The sequence below is a fragment of the Capsicum annuum genome, chromosome 3 (assembly GCF_002878395.1).
Source record: "Capsicum annuum cultivar UCD-10X-F1 chromosome 3, UCD10Xv1.1, whole genome shotgun sequence".
NCBI classification, from domain to species: Eukaryota; Viridiplantae; Streptophyta; class Magnoliopsida; order Solanales; family Solanaceae; genus Capsicum; species Capsicum annuum.
This window is the reverse complement of record NC_061113.1, coordinates 238473996-238490907: the sequence shown is the minus strand read 5'-3', so window position 1 is coordinate 238490907 and position 16912 is coordinate 238473996. Positions and strand designations below refer to the sequence as shown.

Below are 16912 nucleotides of genomic sequence, written 5' to 3'. Positions count from 1 at the left end.
TCGGAAAAGTTAGATTCATCATCGACTTTCTCCTCTCTGTCTATTAATTATTAATCCATCCAAAAATGGAGCTTGCTACCATATTAGTTTTTTTTATTTTTTAAAATTATAGCTGAAAAACAAATAGAAAAAGTACGGAAATATGTTGGTCCGAAAATGTGTTGGTCATTACCATTTAAAACACAGAAGCCAACAGTCGAGTGACCATTTTTTGAAACAATAATGACCATTATATCTGAGAATTTTTTTATTTTTCTTTTAAGAAAAGACGATGGGTTATGGATGAAGAACAATGTTAGAAGAAATTAATTGTTATGGTAATTTTGTTTGGGGGATAAAGTTTATGGTGGTGAATATGGTGTAATGGAGGTTTTGGACATTGACAAAAATGAAGGTTTTAGACATTGAAGAAGAAGGATAAAAATTAAATTAAAAAGAAAAATTATGAAAATAATAAATTTATTATTTTTTCAAATTATGTTGATGTGGCGCTAACGTGATACTGACGTGACAGCGCGTGTAAAATACCACATGCAAATGGTGTAATGCCTAACAGAGTATAAAAAGTATCACTTTTTTATAGTTAAGGTATGTAATAGATCACTTATATAATTTAGATGTGAATTCAATTTTTTGATTATAGTTTGAGATAGAAATGATGTGTTTTCTCTTATATTATTTTCTTCATATTTTTAATGATAGTGACATGCCCTATTTGGGAATTATGACATATGCACTGTCTTAAGATAAGTAGTCAAACACAAAAGTAACGTGTAGAAGATGCCCTTTAAAAAGTTGACTGCGTAAAAGATTGCGTTGAAGAGGTACATATAGTTTTGCGTTATTAAAAATGCGTTATCTAGTCCCTTCATTTCATTTTATTTAGCCCTATACTAAAGAAAAATGTTTCATTTTACTTATTTATTCTACAAATTAAGAAAATTTTATTATTTTTTAAAATTAGTTTATTAAAATATTCTTCTAATTACACTTTTCCTAAGAAAAGTGTAAGATCAACATGAACCAAGTAATGTGAAATGGAATGAGTATTTTTATAAGGTTTTCCAATTGTGATCGATAGAGAAATCCAAATTGTAGAAGTTAGAATCAAACATTTTTGAGAAAACGGTCAAAGGCCCTCCAACCTTTACCTCAAATTTCAATTACACACTTATACTTTACGAGGGTTCTATGACCCCCTTAAACTATTTTAAAGTGAAATTATTACCCACTGAACGCTGACATGGCAAGAGAGTGTATTTCACTCTCTTTAAAGAGAGTGAGAACAAATTTTTTTATTAAAAATTTAGTTTTAATATTCCTTTACTCTTTTCTTTATTCATTTTTAATTATTATTCTTCTTTATTCATTTTGTTTCTTCTTCTTCTTCAAGAATTCAACAATGACATCTTCAAAAACTCAACAATGGCATCCAATCTAAAATTAATTTATCATCTACTCCGATATAAATCACAGTAAACGGCTAAACTACACCAACTACCATTTCATCCAAACTAACAATCACCTCCCTAAAAGCTTCATTCCTCGGAACACTAAGGGGTCGTTTGGTAGAGTGTATAAGAATAATGTAAAATATAGTGTATTAGTAATGTTTGTATTAGTAATGCTCGTGTTAGTTATGCTTGCATTAGTTATACTTGTATTTTTCTTATGCAGTGTTTGGTTCGATGTATTAAAAAAATGAATTACATAATTTTTTTTAAAAAAATGGGAAAAGGCTCAAATATGTCACTGAACTATCAGAAATGACTCATTTATATCATCCGTTAAAAGTTGAGCTCATTCATGCCATCGCCGTTACAAAACTAGCTCATCCATGCCATTACTTTTAATAACAGGTTTTTAGGAAACAACTTTGCCACGTGGCAGTATATTAGAGGTCCACGTCATTTAAAAAAAATAAAAATTTGATGCATTAAAAAGAATTCACCCAACTTTTTGATCCATTAAAAATTAGTTTGATCTATACTTTTAAAATTTGAGATTATTTGTATATTTCCCAATATCAATAGTTTTTTTTTCTTTTTCTGGCTTTCACGTGTGACTCTGTTCACAATACGGATCAATAATATGATCATCTCCCTTTGAACTAAGTTTTACTTGATTAATTACTGTTAATGAGTTAATTTTAAGATTATTTGTGTATCGCCTCATATCATCCGAGTATTTATAGTTACCAAGCTCATCGACTTGTTTTTTGGTTGTATGCGGCTTAAAATTGTGGTCAAATATAGTAAATTGATCCATAGACAAGTAAAGACAATAAGACAATACGTCTCATGCCGTCACTCTATCATTCTCGTACCCATCCTGCAAAAATTTCAGTACAGTGGCGTTGATATCAATTATTGTGCTAATTAATTATCATAAAATATTTTTAATATTGTATGATATCATTTCTTTTTTACTTTTCACGTGGGACATTGTTCTCTCAAACACTCATTATACTGCTTCCTTTCATCCTTTTTAATATGTCGTTTAGTGTTTTGACACAATCATATATTAAGATAATTATTTGACAATCAACATTAATCATTGGAGGTAGAATATTTGTCTAAGTTACAATTATGTTTTTCTTAAATTACAATTTGATTTAATGATATAGTTACATAAAAATTGGTGAGACGTCATAGTTTTATATCCTTATATAATTAATTTTAAGTGGTCCAATCCTAATTAGAAATTGAATAAAAATAATATATAGGCCATACATGCAAGTTACAACTCACAAGTATTATGTATGTATAGTCTTTATCATTTCATTATATACTTAATTCAATGAATTGATTAATTTCAAAATTTTATTGTTCTTTTTTATTTAATGAAATAAAATATCTAAGAAGAAAGAATAAAATGAAGATGACATGGAATTTGTATAATATAGTGTAAGGGCAGTTGGCATATATAAAAATAAAAATAAATTCAATATATTTTTGATAAGTTAGATAACATGGGAGTATATATTTGTGTGGGAGTATAAAATAAATTAATGTATATTATATATATGTGTGTGTTCATTGATTTCTTCATATATATTTTTATGTTATTTTAAAATCTTTTAATGAAACTTTTGACTCTACTATTAACCTAATCGTCATAGATCAAACTAATTTTTAATGGATCAAAAAGTTGGGTGGATTCTTTTTAATGGATTAATTTTTTTTTTTAAAAAAATAAGGTGGACCTCTAATATGCTGCCACGTGGCAAAATTATTTTTTTAAAATCGGCTGTTAAAAGTATGGCATGGATGAGCCAGTTTTGTTACGGCGATGGAATGAATGAGCCTAACTTTTAACGGATGACATAAATGAGTCATTTCTGATAGTCCAGTGGCATATTTGAGCTTTTCCCCCTCTTTTTTTTTTTTTTTTACATAATATCCTCAATATATATGTTGGAAAGGATGCAAAAAAATTTTTGAGGGGTATAGGGTCTTTAAGCATGTTAATGCATGCATTAGATCCATTGCATTACTAATGCTATGAATTTTGAGGTATTAGTAATACACACCTCAATACACAATAGAGTGTATAAGTAAAAAGGTATACCAAACAAGGTACTACTAATACACATTAAACTAATGCTTGCATTAATATTTTAATACACTCTACCAAACGATCCTAAGATTATTCAAACTTATATACTCATTAACCGAATTACCATACCAAGAATCATCGTTCTCATAAAATGAAACATAAACTTCCAACAATGCTCTACACACATTTTGTGGAATCTTGAAATTTTTTAACTTTACATCGATTGAATTTTCAATCTCAAACCATAAATCATCATTCAACTCCACATTTCTTGAAATTGAACCATCAAATCAGCACCATAATCAAAATCAACACCAAATTTTTCACAATCATAAATTCAACATCAATTTTCAGAGTTGAGAAATTAAATAAAAAAGGAAAGAAAAAGGAACAAGATTGAAAAACAACATTTCTGCTCGGCATTGTATCAAACATTTGTTGAGCATAATCTAACATCCCATTTCTTACATACCCAGAAATCATACAGTTCCTACATTCTTTTTGGGGCATTTCGTCGAACAATTTGTGTGCTGCCTCAACATTACCTTTCTTGAAAAAACTAGTAATTCTTGAGTTCCAATTGAACAATGAGTTTGCAATTGAACTCACATAACGAATACAGAAATGAAAAATTTTATTCCTGAAGCAAATGTGTGAAGCCGTGCAAATTTTCGATCTTGAAGCAATTTTTTTTTCTTCTAAACTTTGAGTTTAATAGTCGATTTTAAATTTTCTATTAAATAAAGATTTGAGATTTAACAAAGGTTTGAGATTAAAGAAAATCAAATGAAGAGAAAGAAAAAAAAAAGAACAAAAGAATTGAGAATCATTATTGTGGAAGAACATGAAATAAATGGAAAAAAGTAATGAAATTGAAAAGAAGATTAAAAAAGAATACAAAGGAAAAAATATAATAAATAAAAGTAATTAATTTTTTATATTAAAAAAAGTAATATTACGTGGCGTGATGTGGCAGCGAGTGCACCTCACTATCTGAAACAACGTCTGGGCGTCAATTTTCAAGGGTGTAAATATTTCACTTTAAAATAGTTCAGAGGATCATAGGACTCCCACAAAGTATAGGTGTGTAGTTGGAATTTGAAGTAAAGGTTGAGAGGTTTTGACCATTTTCTCAACATTTTTTAAAAGAAAGTTTAGCCTAAAACTCCTTATTGTTATTGTTTCTTTACTCAAAACTACATATGTGGCGTGTTGAACAGAAGAGTTATTGTTTTGTAATGTGAAGCTGACATCTAAGCAAGGCGCCTAGCATCATACTTACGTCAACGACATACCAGCGAAATTCCATAATTAGGGTTTGAGAGGATAGAATGTACGCAGGAAATACCACTACCTCGTGGAGGTAGAGAAGTTGTTTCCAAAAGATCATCAGCTTTTGTGTAATACTTATGTCACTAGCAAAATTTCCAATGATCATCTTCCTGGTCAAGGAATATAAGAACACTGAAATCAAGTAAACAAGGCTAGATAATTGGTCAAAGAAGATCATTCAATGCAGTTTGCATCACTACACATACAAATCAGTGAAAAGAACCATGTTGGATATTGACTTCCAAAAAGTCAAACAAGCTTGTTTCTGTCTTTTGTATCTTATTCATCTCCTCAACTCCTCTATCTCATTGCATTTATAACAAGTTGCCATCACAAACAAGTTACCAACTTAATAAAGATAAGAGAGGAGAAGAGAAGAGGAGAACATAGGAAAAAGAATGGGGAGGTTGAAGTTGAACAGTGATCAAAGTCCAAGATTCAAGCACTTCAGTCATCCACATGAATTAGAGCTATGCAACCAACAACACCAGAATAATCCTACACCTTGTTCAGGATGCAAACTCCCACCATTAAGCCAAATGTACACATGCAAACCTTGCAACTTTACTCTCCATTTGAGCTGTGCTCAGTTCCCAAAGCTGATAAATCACCCTTCTCATCCAGACCACCCTCTAGCTCTCCTACCGAAGTCTAAATACCCCCGTGGCCTTTTCAATTGTGATGCCTGCAACCGCCGTGGAGATGGCTTCAGCTACCACTGCAGAGAATGTGAATATGATCTCCATGTGACCTGTGCATCAAAACCTCTCAAAATTACACATCAACTGCATCAATGCCAGCTGGAACTCACCTTCAAGAATCCTTATCCTGATGCCAAAGGCTTCTCTTGTGATGTATGCCAAAAGATTGGAGTCAAGCAGTGGCTTTATAGATGCAGCACTTGCGACTTTGATGTTCATCTGGATTGTTCAAAGTTTGTCCCAACATCAGCAGTTCAAGGGTCATCTGTCCACCTCCAGCAGCACCATTCATTCCCTGGGGCAACAAGTTCACATAACCAGATCCAGCAGCCTGATTTGGCAGCAAAAATGAGGCCTGACCAGTTTGTGCACAGTGCAAGTTCAGATGCAATAGGCAACCAGCTCCCACAAACTCACATGTTATCAGGACAAGCGATGCCAAATCAGCACATGCCGACAAGTCTGGGTACAGCCCAAGCAACATCAAACCCGCTATTCCATAATGTAAGTACAGGTTCAACCCATCAGTACCAGCCAAATCAGCACGCGCAGACCAGTCTGGGTACAGCCCAAGAAAGGTCAAACCCGCTATTCCATAATGTAAGTACAGGTTCAACCCATCAGCACCAGCCAAATCAGCACACGCAGACCAGTCTGGGTACAGCCCAAGCAAGGTCAAACCCGCTATTCCATAATGTAAGTACAGGTTCAACCCATCAGCACCAATTGTTGCAACCTCCTCTAATTCAAGGACCTGTGAGGCCTGATCAATACATGAAGCCTCCTGGGACAAACAATGATTTGATGAATGCTGCAGTTCAAGGACTGGTGGAAGTTGCAACACAGCAGGTTGGTCAATCTATCATGCAGGGGTTCATAGGTGGTGGTAACAACAATGATGGGAATGAAGTCTCTCCAATTCTTCGAAGCATCTTTGGTGACTCGACGCAGAAGTAAAACATTTCATATCTATTCCATTCAATAATATTATTAGTTAATGTAAGATAGGCACTACTTCAGGTTAAAATAGTATCTTAGTAAACTACCGCCCTATTTTGTGTTTTAGATAGATATTTGGACATACCGTTATTATGTTATATCACTAGTCATAATCATGAGCAATGAATTCACAATGCAATACTACCAAAAAAAAAATCTTGATAAATGCTTATGATTTAATACTTGATTATTGAGGTTTCTTGTTCAATATTCACAATCCGCTTGTGATTATCAAGAACTTGGGCATGTCCAATATGCCAGATCCACCACCTTGCTTTGGTACTATGACCCAACCTACCATCTCCCAACGCCCAACTGAAGCGTTTGGAGTTTCAGTGGTTGAAGATTTGGCTTTATTAAGGATAAACATCAGTAAATTCATGCATCTGCTTGAAGATGTTGTCAGTATGCGAACAAACACCCCTATGTTTGCATTGTATTAAATGGTTTCACATTATTCAGTGATTAGTTTATGCATATCGGCATTAAAGAGAAGCATTAACACGGTATTAAATTCAGCCAACTCAGCTACCCAATGTGGGAGAATCAAAAGAGAGGGAGAAATGGTGTTTCATTAGTTACAGATATGTTTGTATTCTACCTGAAGCGTGTCGGTGCAGGAAGTAGCTATACTATATCCCAGTAAAATGAGATTGAGACTATCATTAAAACACATAATTATCTTTTTAGATGAACACATAATTATCTTTTTAGATGAAGTAAAACCCATAAGCATCTTATTCAATAACTTATCGCCAAAAATAATGAAAAGCATTATCTGCATACTAACCGACAACGAAGAACAATGAAACTTACACCAGAACTACAAATCAAAATCAATATCTGGGAACAATAATGCTGGGGAAACAGGATATATCCCTATCTCCTTCCATAATTGAAAGAAGCTTTTTGATCACCATCAAACGTAGCCTCAACTATGGTTCTATTTTGATATGCATCTAAAATAGACAGCAGCCTTCTAGCTTTAGGTATAGGTCTCAGTCTTTCAGCAAAATTTGACATTCAATACCCTCCTTGGAATATACTGTATGCTCAACTCTTAAAGAAAACAACCTCTATGACTTAAATATTAGTCTTTTTCATCAAGAATAGCAACAGTTTTCTTTGCTTCAGCCTTGTGGTTTGACTATGTTGTTCATCTGTTGCGGGGTAAAAGATATTCATTCAATTGAGGGTTGACTATACTGTTCATCTAAAATCTAACTATATTGTCTAGTAGCATGTAACTAGAAATTCAGGAAAAGAACCATGATATTAGCTACTCTATCAAATAAAATAATATGATTTATCATTCCAACACAATTTTAACTGGAAGAGAAATGGCACCATACCGAGTATTAAAAATTACATACCAAGAATAATCATCTGCAAAATTAATGACCTTGCACAAAAATGAATCTCCTTGTGCTTTTTGACCTAAAAGGACCACCAAATGAGAAAAGAAAAGAGATGAAAATATAACAGTTACCAATGAAAAGGTGTTAAAATCAGGCAAATTCTTTAGCCACTTCAGCTGCCTCTTCCACTCGCAATTTCTTCAAAGAAGGAGGTGGTCTAGGAACAATCCTTTTCTTCCATTTCTGGTCAAGCTTCCTAGATATCCTCTTGTTAATTCCTTCTTCCATCTCACGCCCCCATTTAACAGTAAGCATTCGAGCAATCTAACAGATTACGAAAGCCAGATCACCAGAAGAAAAACTGAATCAGATTCAGAAGTTAAACATGAGAAAAGGTACGTGTAACTACCAAATCCAAGGCTGGAAAATGAACATGACTGAAAATTCAGGAAAGGAAGATAACATAAGAAGTGGAATCGCTCATGGTCACATGCAACAGGTGAAAGACTAAGATTACAATACTACCAGATGCATTCAAGAACTTGAAGACATCATTTCTCATTTCAGAACTCAGACAACAACATAACCCCACTCCCCACCCACCTCACCCCCCACCCCCCACCCCACCCCCCCAAAAAAAAAGTAGAGATAAAATTGGAGACTGGAAAAGAACATAGGCACACCAGAAGAACATTAAAAATGAAAACAGGGGAAAATGATGGAAGACTAAGCAGCCATTATTTTGATTCTGAAACCAAAAATGTAAGGCCAGCCATAACAGCTAGAGTCCAACCAAAAAAAGTACCCCCTTTTACAAGTAACAAAAGCAAACAGTTATTCTCAACCAACACTGATCTTAATCTTTTGTGTCCGAGGAGGCGATATTCCTCTATTTATTCTGATGAGAACTGACTGCTATTCACTTAGGACCTCAGGAATGTTATGCTAAGAAAAATGGTCTTGAAAACACACGGATTGAATAATTGATGAACATTAAACTTCAACTTAGGAGAAAAAAAGTACAAGACAATTAGTGAAGATCAAAAAACTCTTCACACGGCATTGAGACCTTATGTTTGGTTGAGACTTTTAAACTGCTCAAGTTGTTGATATTGAAATTTGGTTGCATCTATAGTATTCAAAGATTTTGATAATCTCTCACATAAAAAGTGAGTTTATTCTTCAGTTCATTGATTGAAGCCCCACCTTCATTATAGTTCGAAATAAGAAACTTCACACATGCTCATTTCTGCAATGAGCAGCGCACTTGTATTACTTATTACACTCACGGGGAAAAAGAACTAGGAATCAGCAACTCAAAACCTTGTTCTGGAAACCTGTCCCTCGTCAAGTTTGGGACTAAGGAATGGTTGGGACAACATAAACCCACCAAATGTTCACACCTTGGGTATCCACAAAACAAATCAAAGGCTATTGAAACATCTTAAGAAGGACCAAAAATGTTTCTCAAATTAATTCAAAACATACAAGAAAAATTGCGGCAATTCTTCATCCTCATCTTAGACAAGCAAATTTCATCAACAACCTCAAGAATTACTGCAAGGGACAAGCTATTAAATATGTTCTCTCTGGAACTATGATGCCGTATACTTCTTTTTTTGATAACCGTGGTGTCCTGGCCAGCTTTTGCACCTTGACTAATACCACAGGATACTGGCCACCTCCCACTAGCAACAACCAAGTAACTCTGTCCACCAAGGCTACGACAGATGGGAATAAATCACCTAATGGTTTAGTCTCCATTGAGATTTGATCCTGAGACCTCATGGTTCTCAACCACTTCATTGAACACTAGGCTACACATGAAACTCTTCAGACATATAACGATTATCTCTTCAGTGAAAAGTGATCGAAAATTTTGGCACTGTTTTATGCCATTGTCCAAAATTTGTTCTGACTTTAACTCAAACATGTAGCAAATACTAACTAATGCTAATAATGTGACACCAAAATTCATAAAGAGATGCCAGGCTACAGATTCCACTACTAGGATCATTTAACAGTAACATTTGCCAACAAAAAACCACCAATTTCGTAAGCAACAACTTGTCTGTCAGTCGAAATAAGCAAAATCAAAATCACATAGAAATTCACACAGCGTAGCTGGTGCTAACAAGTAAAATAAAGAGTTAAGGGCCGAAACCACATCTATAGTATTCCCACATTTTGAATTTCATAAATGAACTACTCCCTTTGTCACAATTTATACGATTCACTTTCCTTTTAGGTCCAGTCCCAAAAAGATGACACATTTCTATATGAGTAACAATTTAACTTTGCAATACTAATTTTATTCTTAATGGAATGATTTATATCTACACACAAATTTCAAAAGCATTTTTCTCTTTCTTAAATTTCGTGTCAAATCAAACTAAAGAACACAAATTGGGACGAAGGAAATATCAACAATCAGGTGTTATTCACATTTCCTACCCACAAATTTCAAAAGTATTTCTCTGTTTCTTAAATTTTGTGTCAAGTCAAACTAACATAAATTGGGACGAAAAAAATATAAACAATGAGGTGTTATTCACATTTCCTATTCCACATTTAGCCTCTCAACTTCTTTAGAGATAGTGGTATAGACTGCGTATATTCTCACACACCCCATTATATAATTGTTGTTGTAAATTTCTACCCCATATTTACATAAAAATTCTTGCAACAACTTCTACAGCTGCTTGTAGTAACTTTGATAATTATTGTAACATAACAACTAATAGTAATTGTTGCAGTAATTACCATAGTTACTACAAGCAACTCTCGTCTAGTAGTTGCTGAAGCATCTCTCATCTAGTAGTTGCTGAAGCAACTCTTATAATTGTTGAATTTATTAAATTAATTTTTTTAAAAAAATAGTTCATAAAAATTTAAAAAGTAGAACGAAATGAAAAAAGAAAAAAAAAATAAGAAGACAGGGAGAAACAAAAAAAATTGAAAGATAAGAAAAAGAAAATTTTAAAATTTAAACTTTAAAGAATTTTTTTAAAAATTAAAAATTACATTTTATATTTTAATTAATTTAATCATAATTTAAATAAAGGAGCTGATCAAAATTGTCACCACTTAATTTTCTCAAGAAACTCGCTAGACTTAAACTCATTACGAGCTGATCGTTGAAGACGAAGCATGAAGAGTTCTCCTTTAAGGTCAACAATCTCTTGCTGCAGCTACTCGGTAGTTTTGGTTCGAATTTCCTTCAATTGTTCTTCTCTCTTAGCCATTTTCACCACCATTGATGATGAAGAAGAACGAGTTGTTGTAATAGGGTACGCGGTTCGAGCATGAATTGGGGAGAGTTGAGAAATTCGCATGCCATGGAAGGAGGATTTAGAGAGATTTACTTTGGAAGTAAAAGTGACAGTTGATGGAGAAGCAATGGAGAGGCTCACCATCCTTTCTTTGCTACTGATGGATAAGGGGTTCCTTTGGTAGGGTGTGTAAAAATTAAATCCATTATTACGTTAAATGTTAAAAATGTTATTGATTTATTGTTATTAGGTTATTGAGTTATCAAATTTTTAATAATTTTATAGAAAAAATATTGGTTAAACTTGAGTATTCTTCTAAATTAAAATAAATTATATAGAATTTTGATTGTAACTTACTCATTTTTTTTAAATTTTATGAGTATTTCTTATTAGCTAAATTAAAAATCAAATCATTAAGAACTAAAAATTGATAAATCAAAAACTGATTAAAAAAATATCTTATTGATTTGATTATTAATTTAGCATATTTAGAAATTGAAAATTGATAAACCAAATCGATAATACATAAAATCGAATCGAATCGATCAATGCACACCTCTGATCCTTTCTTCATGTTGATGGCTATGTTTTTTGAATGAATTATAACTCGACCAGCAAAGGCCCAAAGAGACTGGTTTGATATTGTTCGGGCCTACCGCAGGGCTGGGGTTCTCCAATTTTTTTGGATATAAATAACATAAATCCCAATTCTATTAGACTCATTTACGCTCTTTTTCATTTTTTTAATTATTTTACTCTCTCTCCCGATTAATATACATAACATAACTGTTATATATATAACACACAACTGTCATATATATAAAAGTGTTATGTATATGTAAATCTGTAAATGTCTATTAAAAAAGAAAATAATGGATTTCCCTTCTATTATGAACGCAATTAATGCAGTAACATTAAAAGTCTGAATCCCTAAATTTATGTAATAACGCTACTAATTTAAATTTTGAAAACAACAAATACATGAAAATTAGATCAACCAAAAAATATAATTCTTCAAAAAAATTGAACATGATTTTTTATTTCTTTGAAAGAAAAAATATTTTTTTTGTATTCAAAAAGACGAATATTGCAATTCTTTTGAAGCACTTTGGTGAATGAAAAATCGAAACAAAATATGTAAAGTACAAAAGTGAAGGTATTGTTGTCGCAGAATCGATAACTTATTTGAAGTTTATTTCGTTAATTACTGCTAATTAGACATTGATGTACGTTATGTTGTCGAGTAGGTGTCATTCACCGATGAACAAAGGTCGGATGATGACTTCAAATATTACTAAGTATATCAATGGGTGTTTGATGAAGGCCCGAGAATTGTCAATATTAGGATTCTTAGAGGAGGTGAGAATTTTGTTTGGTTCTTGAAACTGTAAAAATAGTGAATTAAAATATTACTTCAATATTATGAAAAAAAATTATTGAATGAAAATCACAATAGACGCTCCTGTAACTTTTTTTCAAAGAAGCAATAATTTTTAATTTTTCTCCATTTAATCACTTGATTATCATTGTCTACTCTTGTATAATATTTTGTTGAACAATTGAAGTGAGTTGTTGTCAGATTGACATAAATATAAATTTTTCTTCACTTTATCACATGTGTTTGATATCTTTTTTTAGTTTTATTTCTTGTATATGTTGGTGCTGCATTATTATGTAACAAATATCTCGAACTATCTACATATTTTAATGATAAAACTAATCTTAATATGTATTTATATACATATCTGTTATGTACTTGTCTAACTCGGATATGTTGTTATGTATAAAGCAGTGTTAGATTTTATATGTTATATACGCTACATCGATTTGTTAAACTTATGTATATTTTACAGGTTACTTCAGTATATAATAAGTTTTGAAATATGCATATATCTATCTGTACATTGATTTTTTGATTGTTGATGAGTATTGTATATGAATTTGTTATTCACCGATGTACATGTAAACGTATTCATACATATTATTTGTGGAATAATTAATTATTGATAACTATAATTTTTATGTATATATAAATATATAGGCACATACATTATAAATATTGTAACTGATTTACCAACCTTAGGTAGTTTTGACAAAAAAATATTTATCATAATTAGCAATGTGATAATATATATATGAAAAAATATATGTCCTAAGTTTATGTATATGAATACATATACATCCTATATAACACTTATATATATATAGTCAATTGTTGGTGTATATAAATATGTAGACATTTAATTATGAAAGACTATAAAATTTTGCATGTTAATAATGATGTCAGTGTATATATCGATAAATACACTTTAGAGTAATGGATCGTAATTCTTAGTAAGCTGCACTTTCACATTGATATTAAGTATTGTTATGTATATAGATATTTGTTATGTATTTGTTTAACTCGAATATATTGTTATATATATAGCAGTGTTAGATTTTTTATGTTATATACACTACAGCAGTTTGTTAAACTTATGTATATTTTACTGGTTACTAATGTATATAAATATGTAGACATTTAACTATGACAGATCATAAAATTTTAGATGTTAATAATGATGTCAATGTATATACCGACAAATACATTTTAAAGTAATGGGTTGTAATTTTTAGTAAGTTGCACTTTCACAATGATTTTAAGTATTGTTATTTATATTTTATTGTATAATTACGTGTTATGTTCAAAATATCAGCAATGTATTCTTGATTACACATACATCCTATGTCTATGTATATGACTAAATATACAGAGGAATTTTGACTGGTACTGTTTTATTAATTATATGATAACTAAAAATAAATCTAATATGTTGAATCAGTTTTGTAGTTTGAAAATACTATGTTCATAAATCTGTTATATTTACACACATACAATATAAGCAGTGTAATCGATTATCCAACATTATATTTTTTTATCAAAAAATATTTAAATTTATATGCCACATGACAATGTATATATGACTGAATCTATATCGTAAGTTATGTATATGAACAAAATTACATCCTATATAACACTTATATATATATGTGTGTGTGTGTGTGTGTGTGTGTGTGTACGATATGTATGTTATAGCAATACTTAATATGCACAACACACAATTTCATGCACACACGGTTTAATCAATAATTCAAAAACATTAGTTAATTTGTTATAGTAACTGTGTACATATAAAACATCTAAATTAGTTTGAAATTCAGATTGCTAACAAATCAACAGAAATAAAAAATTTTCACCATAAGTATTTTTAAGACTACTCAATGCTAACTACTCCAGTTTCATTAAGTAGGGGGACATTTTTGGTCCTTGGTCTTTAAGGGTCGTCATTGTCACTAACATAACATTTCTCCGCTTTTTGAAATACCGTAATTCTGAAAGAATGACTCATATCGCATACGATCCTATTTTACTTCAAAACCAACTGAAGGCACATTAATTTCTTCGCTTAGGTATTTTGCATACCCAGTCTCATACACTCCACAGTCCTGACATGCTTACAATGAATCACGTTAATTAATATAACACATCGTTACTAATAGTTAATAAGAAATCTAAAATACGAAGCAATACTTGTGTATATGTTTATCATATACATATAAGTAATGTATATTTCGCAATCAATACACAAAAAAATATAATAAAAAACAACTTATGTATATGTTCAAAAACATAAAATCACTCATGTATGCATAACATATACATAAGTACCTTTTTCTATGTACACTGGCAAATTAAAAGTACAAATCGGTAATGTATGTATATACTTTCTGCCGTAAAAAAAGACTTTACATAACAACAAAATATATACATAGGTTTTGAATGTATATTAGTATAACAAAATCAATCAATTCCTACATAAACAACATAAAAAATCGTAGATAAGAAATAGATGCATATGAACTACACATATATTTACACTTTTCAAAATATCACGGCATCACATATGTATATGTCTATCATATACAAAATGGTATTATGTATATACACTGACAACTTGTAAAATCAACAATAAATTGATGAAAAAAACGACATTCCACAGTAGAACTAACAACCATCTCCAAAAAAAAAAGTGAAAAAAAATGACATTACTAAAAAAACACAAAATATTTCATTACAAATTAACAATCAAATTCAGAAATGAAAAATAAAAAAAAAATCTTTGATATATATTACTGTGCAGTATCATATATTTTTATTTTCTTGACGATTTTTTTTTATATTTTTTTCGTAAATAAATTCTTCCTGAACGGACTCAATAACGTGATTTATTGGTACATTATGCTCTAACTGAGTTAATCCTAAACTAAAAGAAGGAAAATAATCTATTTACTAAAAAATAAGTAGTTGAATTGGTAACTGCAAAAAGACGTAATTGAAAATCAAAATTGAAAAACAAAAATGGAAAAAGCTAAGTTCGATTCTATAATTTGGTAAAATAAAAATTTTAAATATTACTCCAATACTATGAAAAAATGACTGAATGAACAACATGCACCTTCTTGTTCATCCAGAATCTCCAAAATTTAGTAAAGTCAGAACAAAAAAAAAAAGACTAACCACATATCTTAAAATTTTAAAATGTTAAATGTAGATTTAGTTAAAATTGGATGCCAAGGAGTAATTATTGGACTCAAACACGTTTGGATTCAAAAATAATAACCGCTCCTGGATTATAGGCTTCTTTTAAGAAGCAAAATCGTGAATCAATTTTGATAAAACTGTGTATATGTATTCTTAGAGAGAGAAATTGAAAAAGTGGTATTTTTATAATATTTTGAGAGTTGAGATTTTACGTAATAACTGAAATTTAAGTTGTTGATTTGTGTAATTTTTAATTCGTTTATTCTAGCTTTTACATTCAAATCTTTTTTTAAAAAATATCATTCAACGTGAGGCTCTGTCATTGGTGTATTGACGTTGTAACAATTATTGTGGGTCTTTTTTTTCACTTACTTTAGGTGGTCCTCTTTAGATAGATTTAGTTTAGGTGTTTTTATAAAAATTAAATATCTGTATATTTGACTCAAAGTAAATTCAAAATTTTTATATGAGTTGAATTAGACGGGCCAAATGGAGTAAACCACACCAAATAACTATTATATTGCCTTTTGTCTATTTTAGCTTTTACACTAAATTTTCTTTTTAAGAAAGTTAATTCAAACATGAGCCTCTGTCATTGGTATATTGACGTTGTAGTAACTTTTGTGGGTCTTTTTTTTATTCTACTTACTTTAGATGATTCTCTTTGAATAGATTTACTTTAAGTGTTTTTATCAAAATCGAATATTTGTGCACTTGACTCAAAGTAAATTCAAATTTTTTATTAGAATTGAATTAGATGGGTCAAATGGAACAAAGCACACAAATAATTATTATATTGCCTTTTGTCTATTTTATCTTTTACACTATTTTTTTTTTTTTTAAGAAAGTTTATTCAAACGTGAGCGTTTGTCATTGGTATATCTACATTGTAGTCATTTCCTTGGTCATTGTTTTCACTTACTCTAAGTGGTCTTCTTTGAATAGATTTATTTTAGATGTTTTTATCAAAATCGAATATTTATGCACTTACTCTAAGTGATATATTGACATCGTAATTATTTTTGTGGGTCTTTTTTTTCACTTATTTTAAGTGGTCCTCCTTGAATAGATTTATTTTAGGCATTTTTATCAAAATCGAATATTTATGCA

At 30.8% G+C, this 16912-nt stretch overlaps 1 protein-coding gene and 1 pseudogene across 1 annotated transcript; one reads left to right on the top strand and one right to left on the bottom strand.

Moving 5' to 3' along the window:
- Positions 1-5103: 5103 nt before the first annotated feature.
- LOC107864968 lies at positions 5104-11408 on the bottom strand (annotated as a pseudogene).
- LOC107862852 lies at positions 5289-6548 on the top strand. The gene has a single exon (XM_016708552.2). It carries the CDS (start codon positions 5289-5291, stop codon positions 6546-6548), a length of 1260 nt encoding a protein of 419 aa, XP_016564038.1.
- Positions 11409-16912: the final 5504 nt, after the last annotated feature.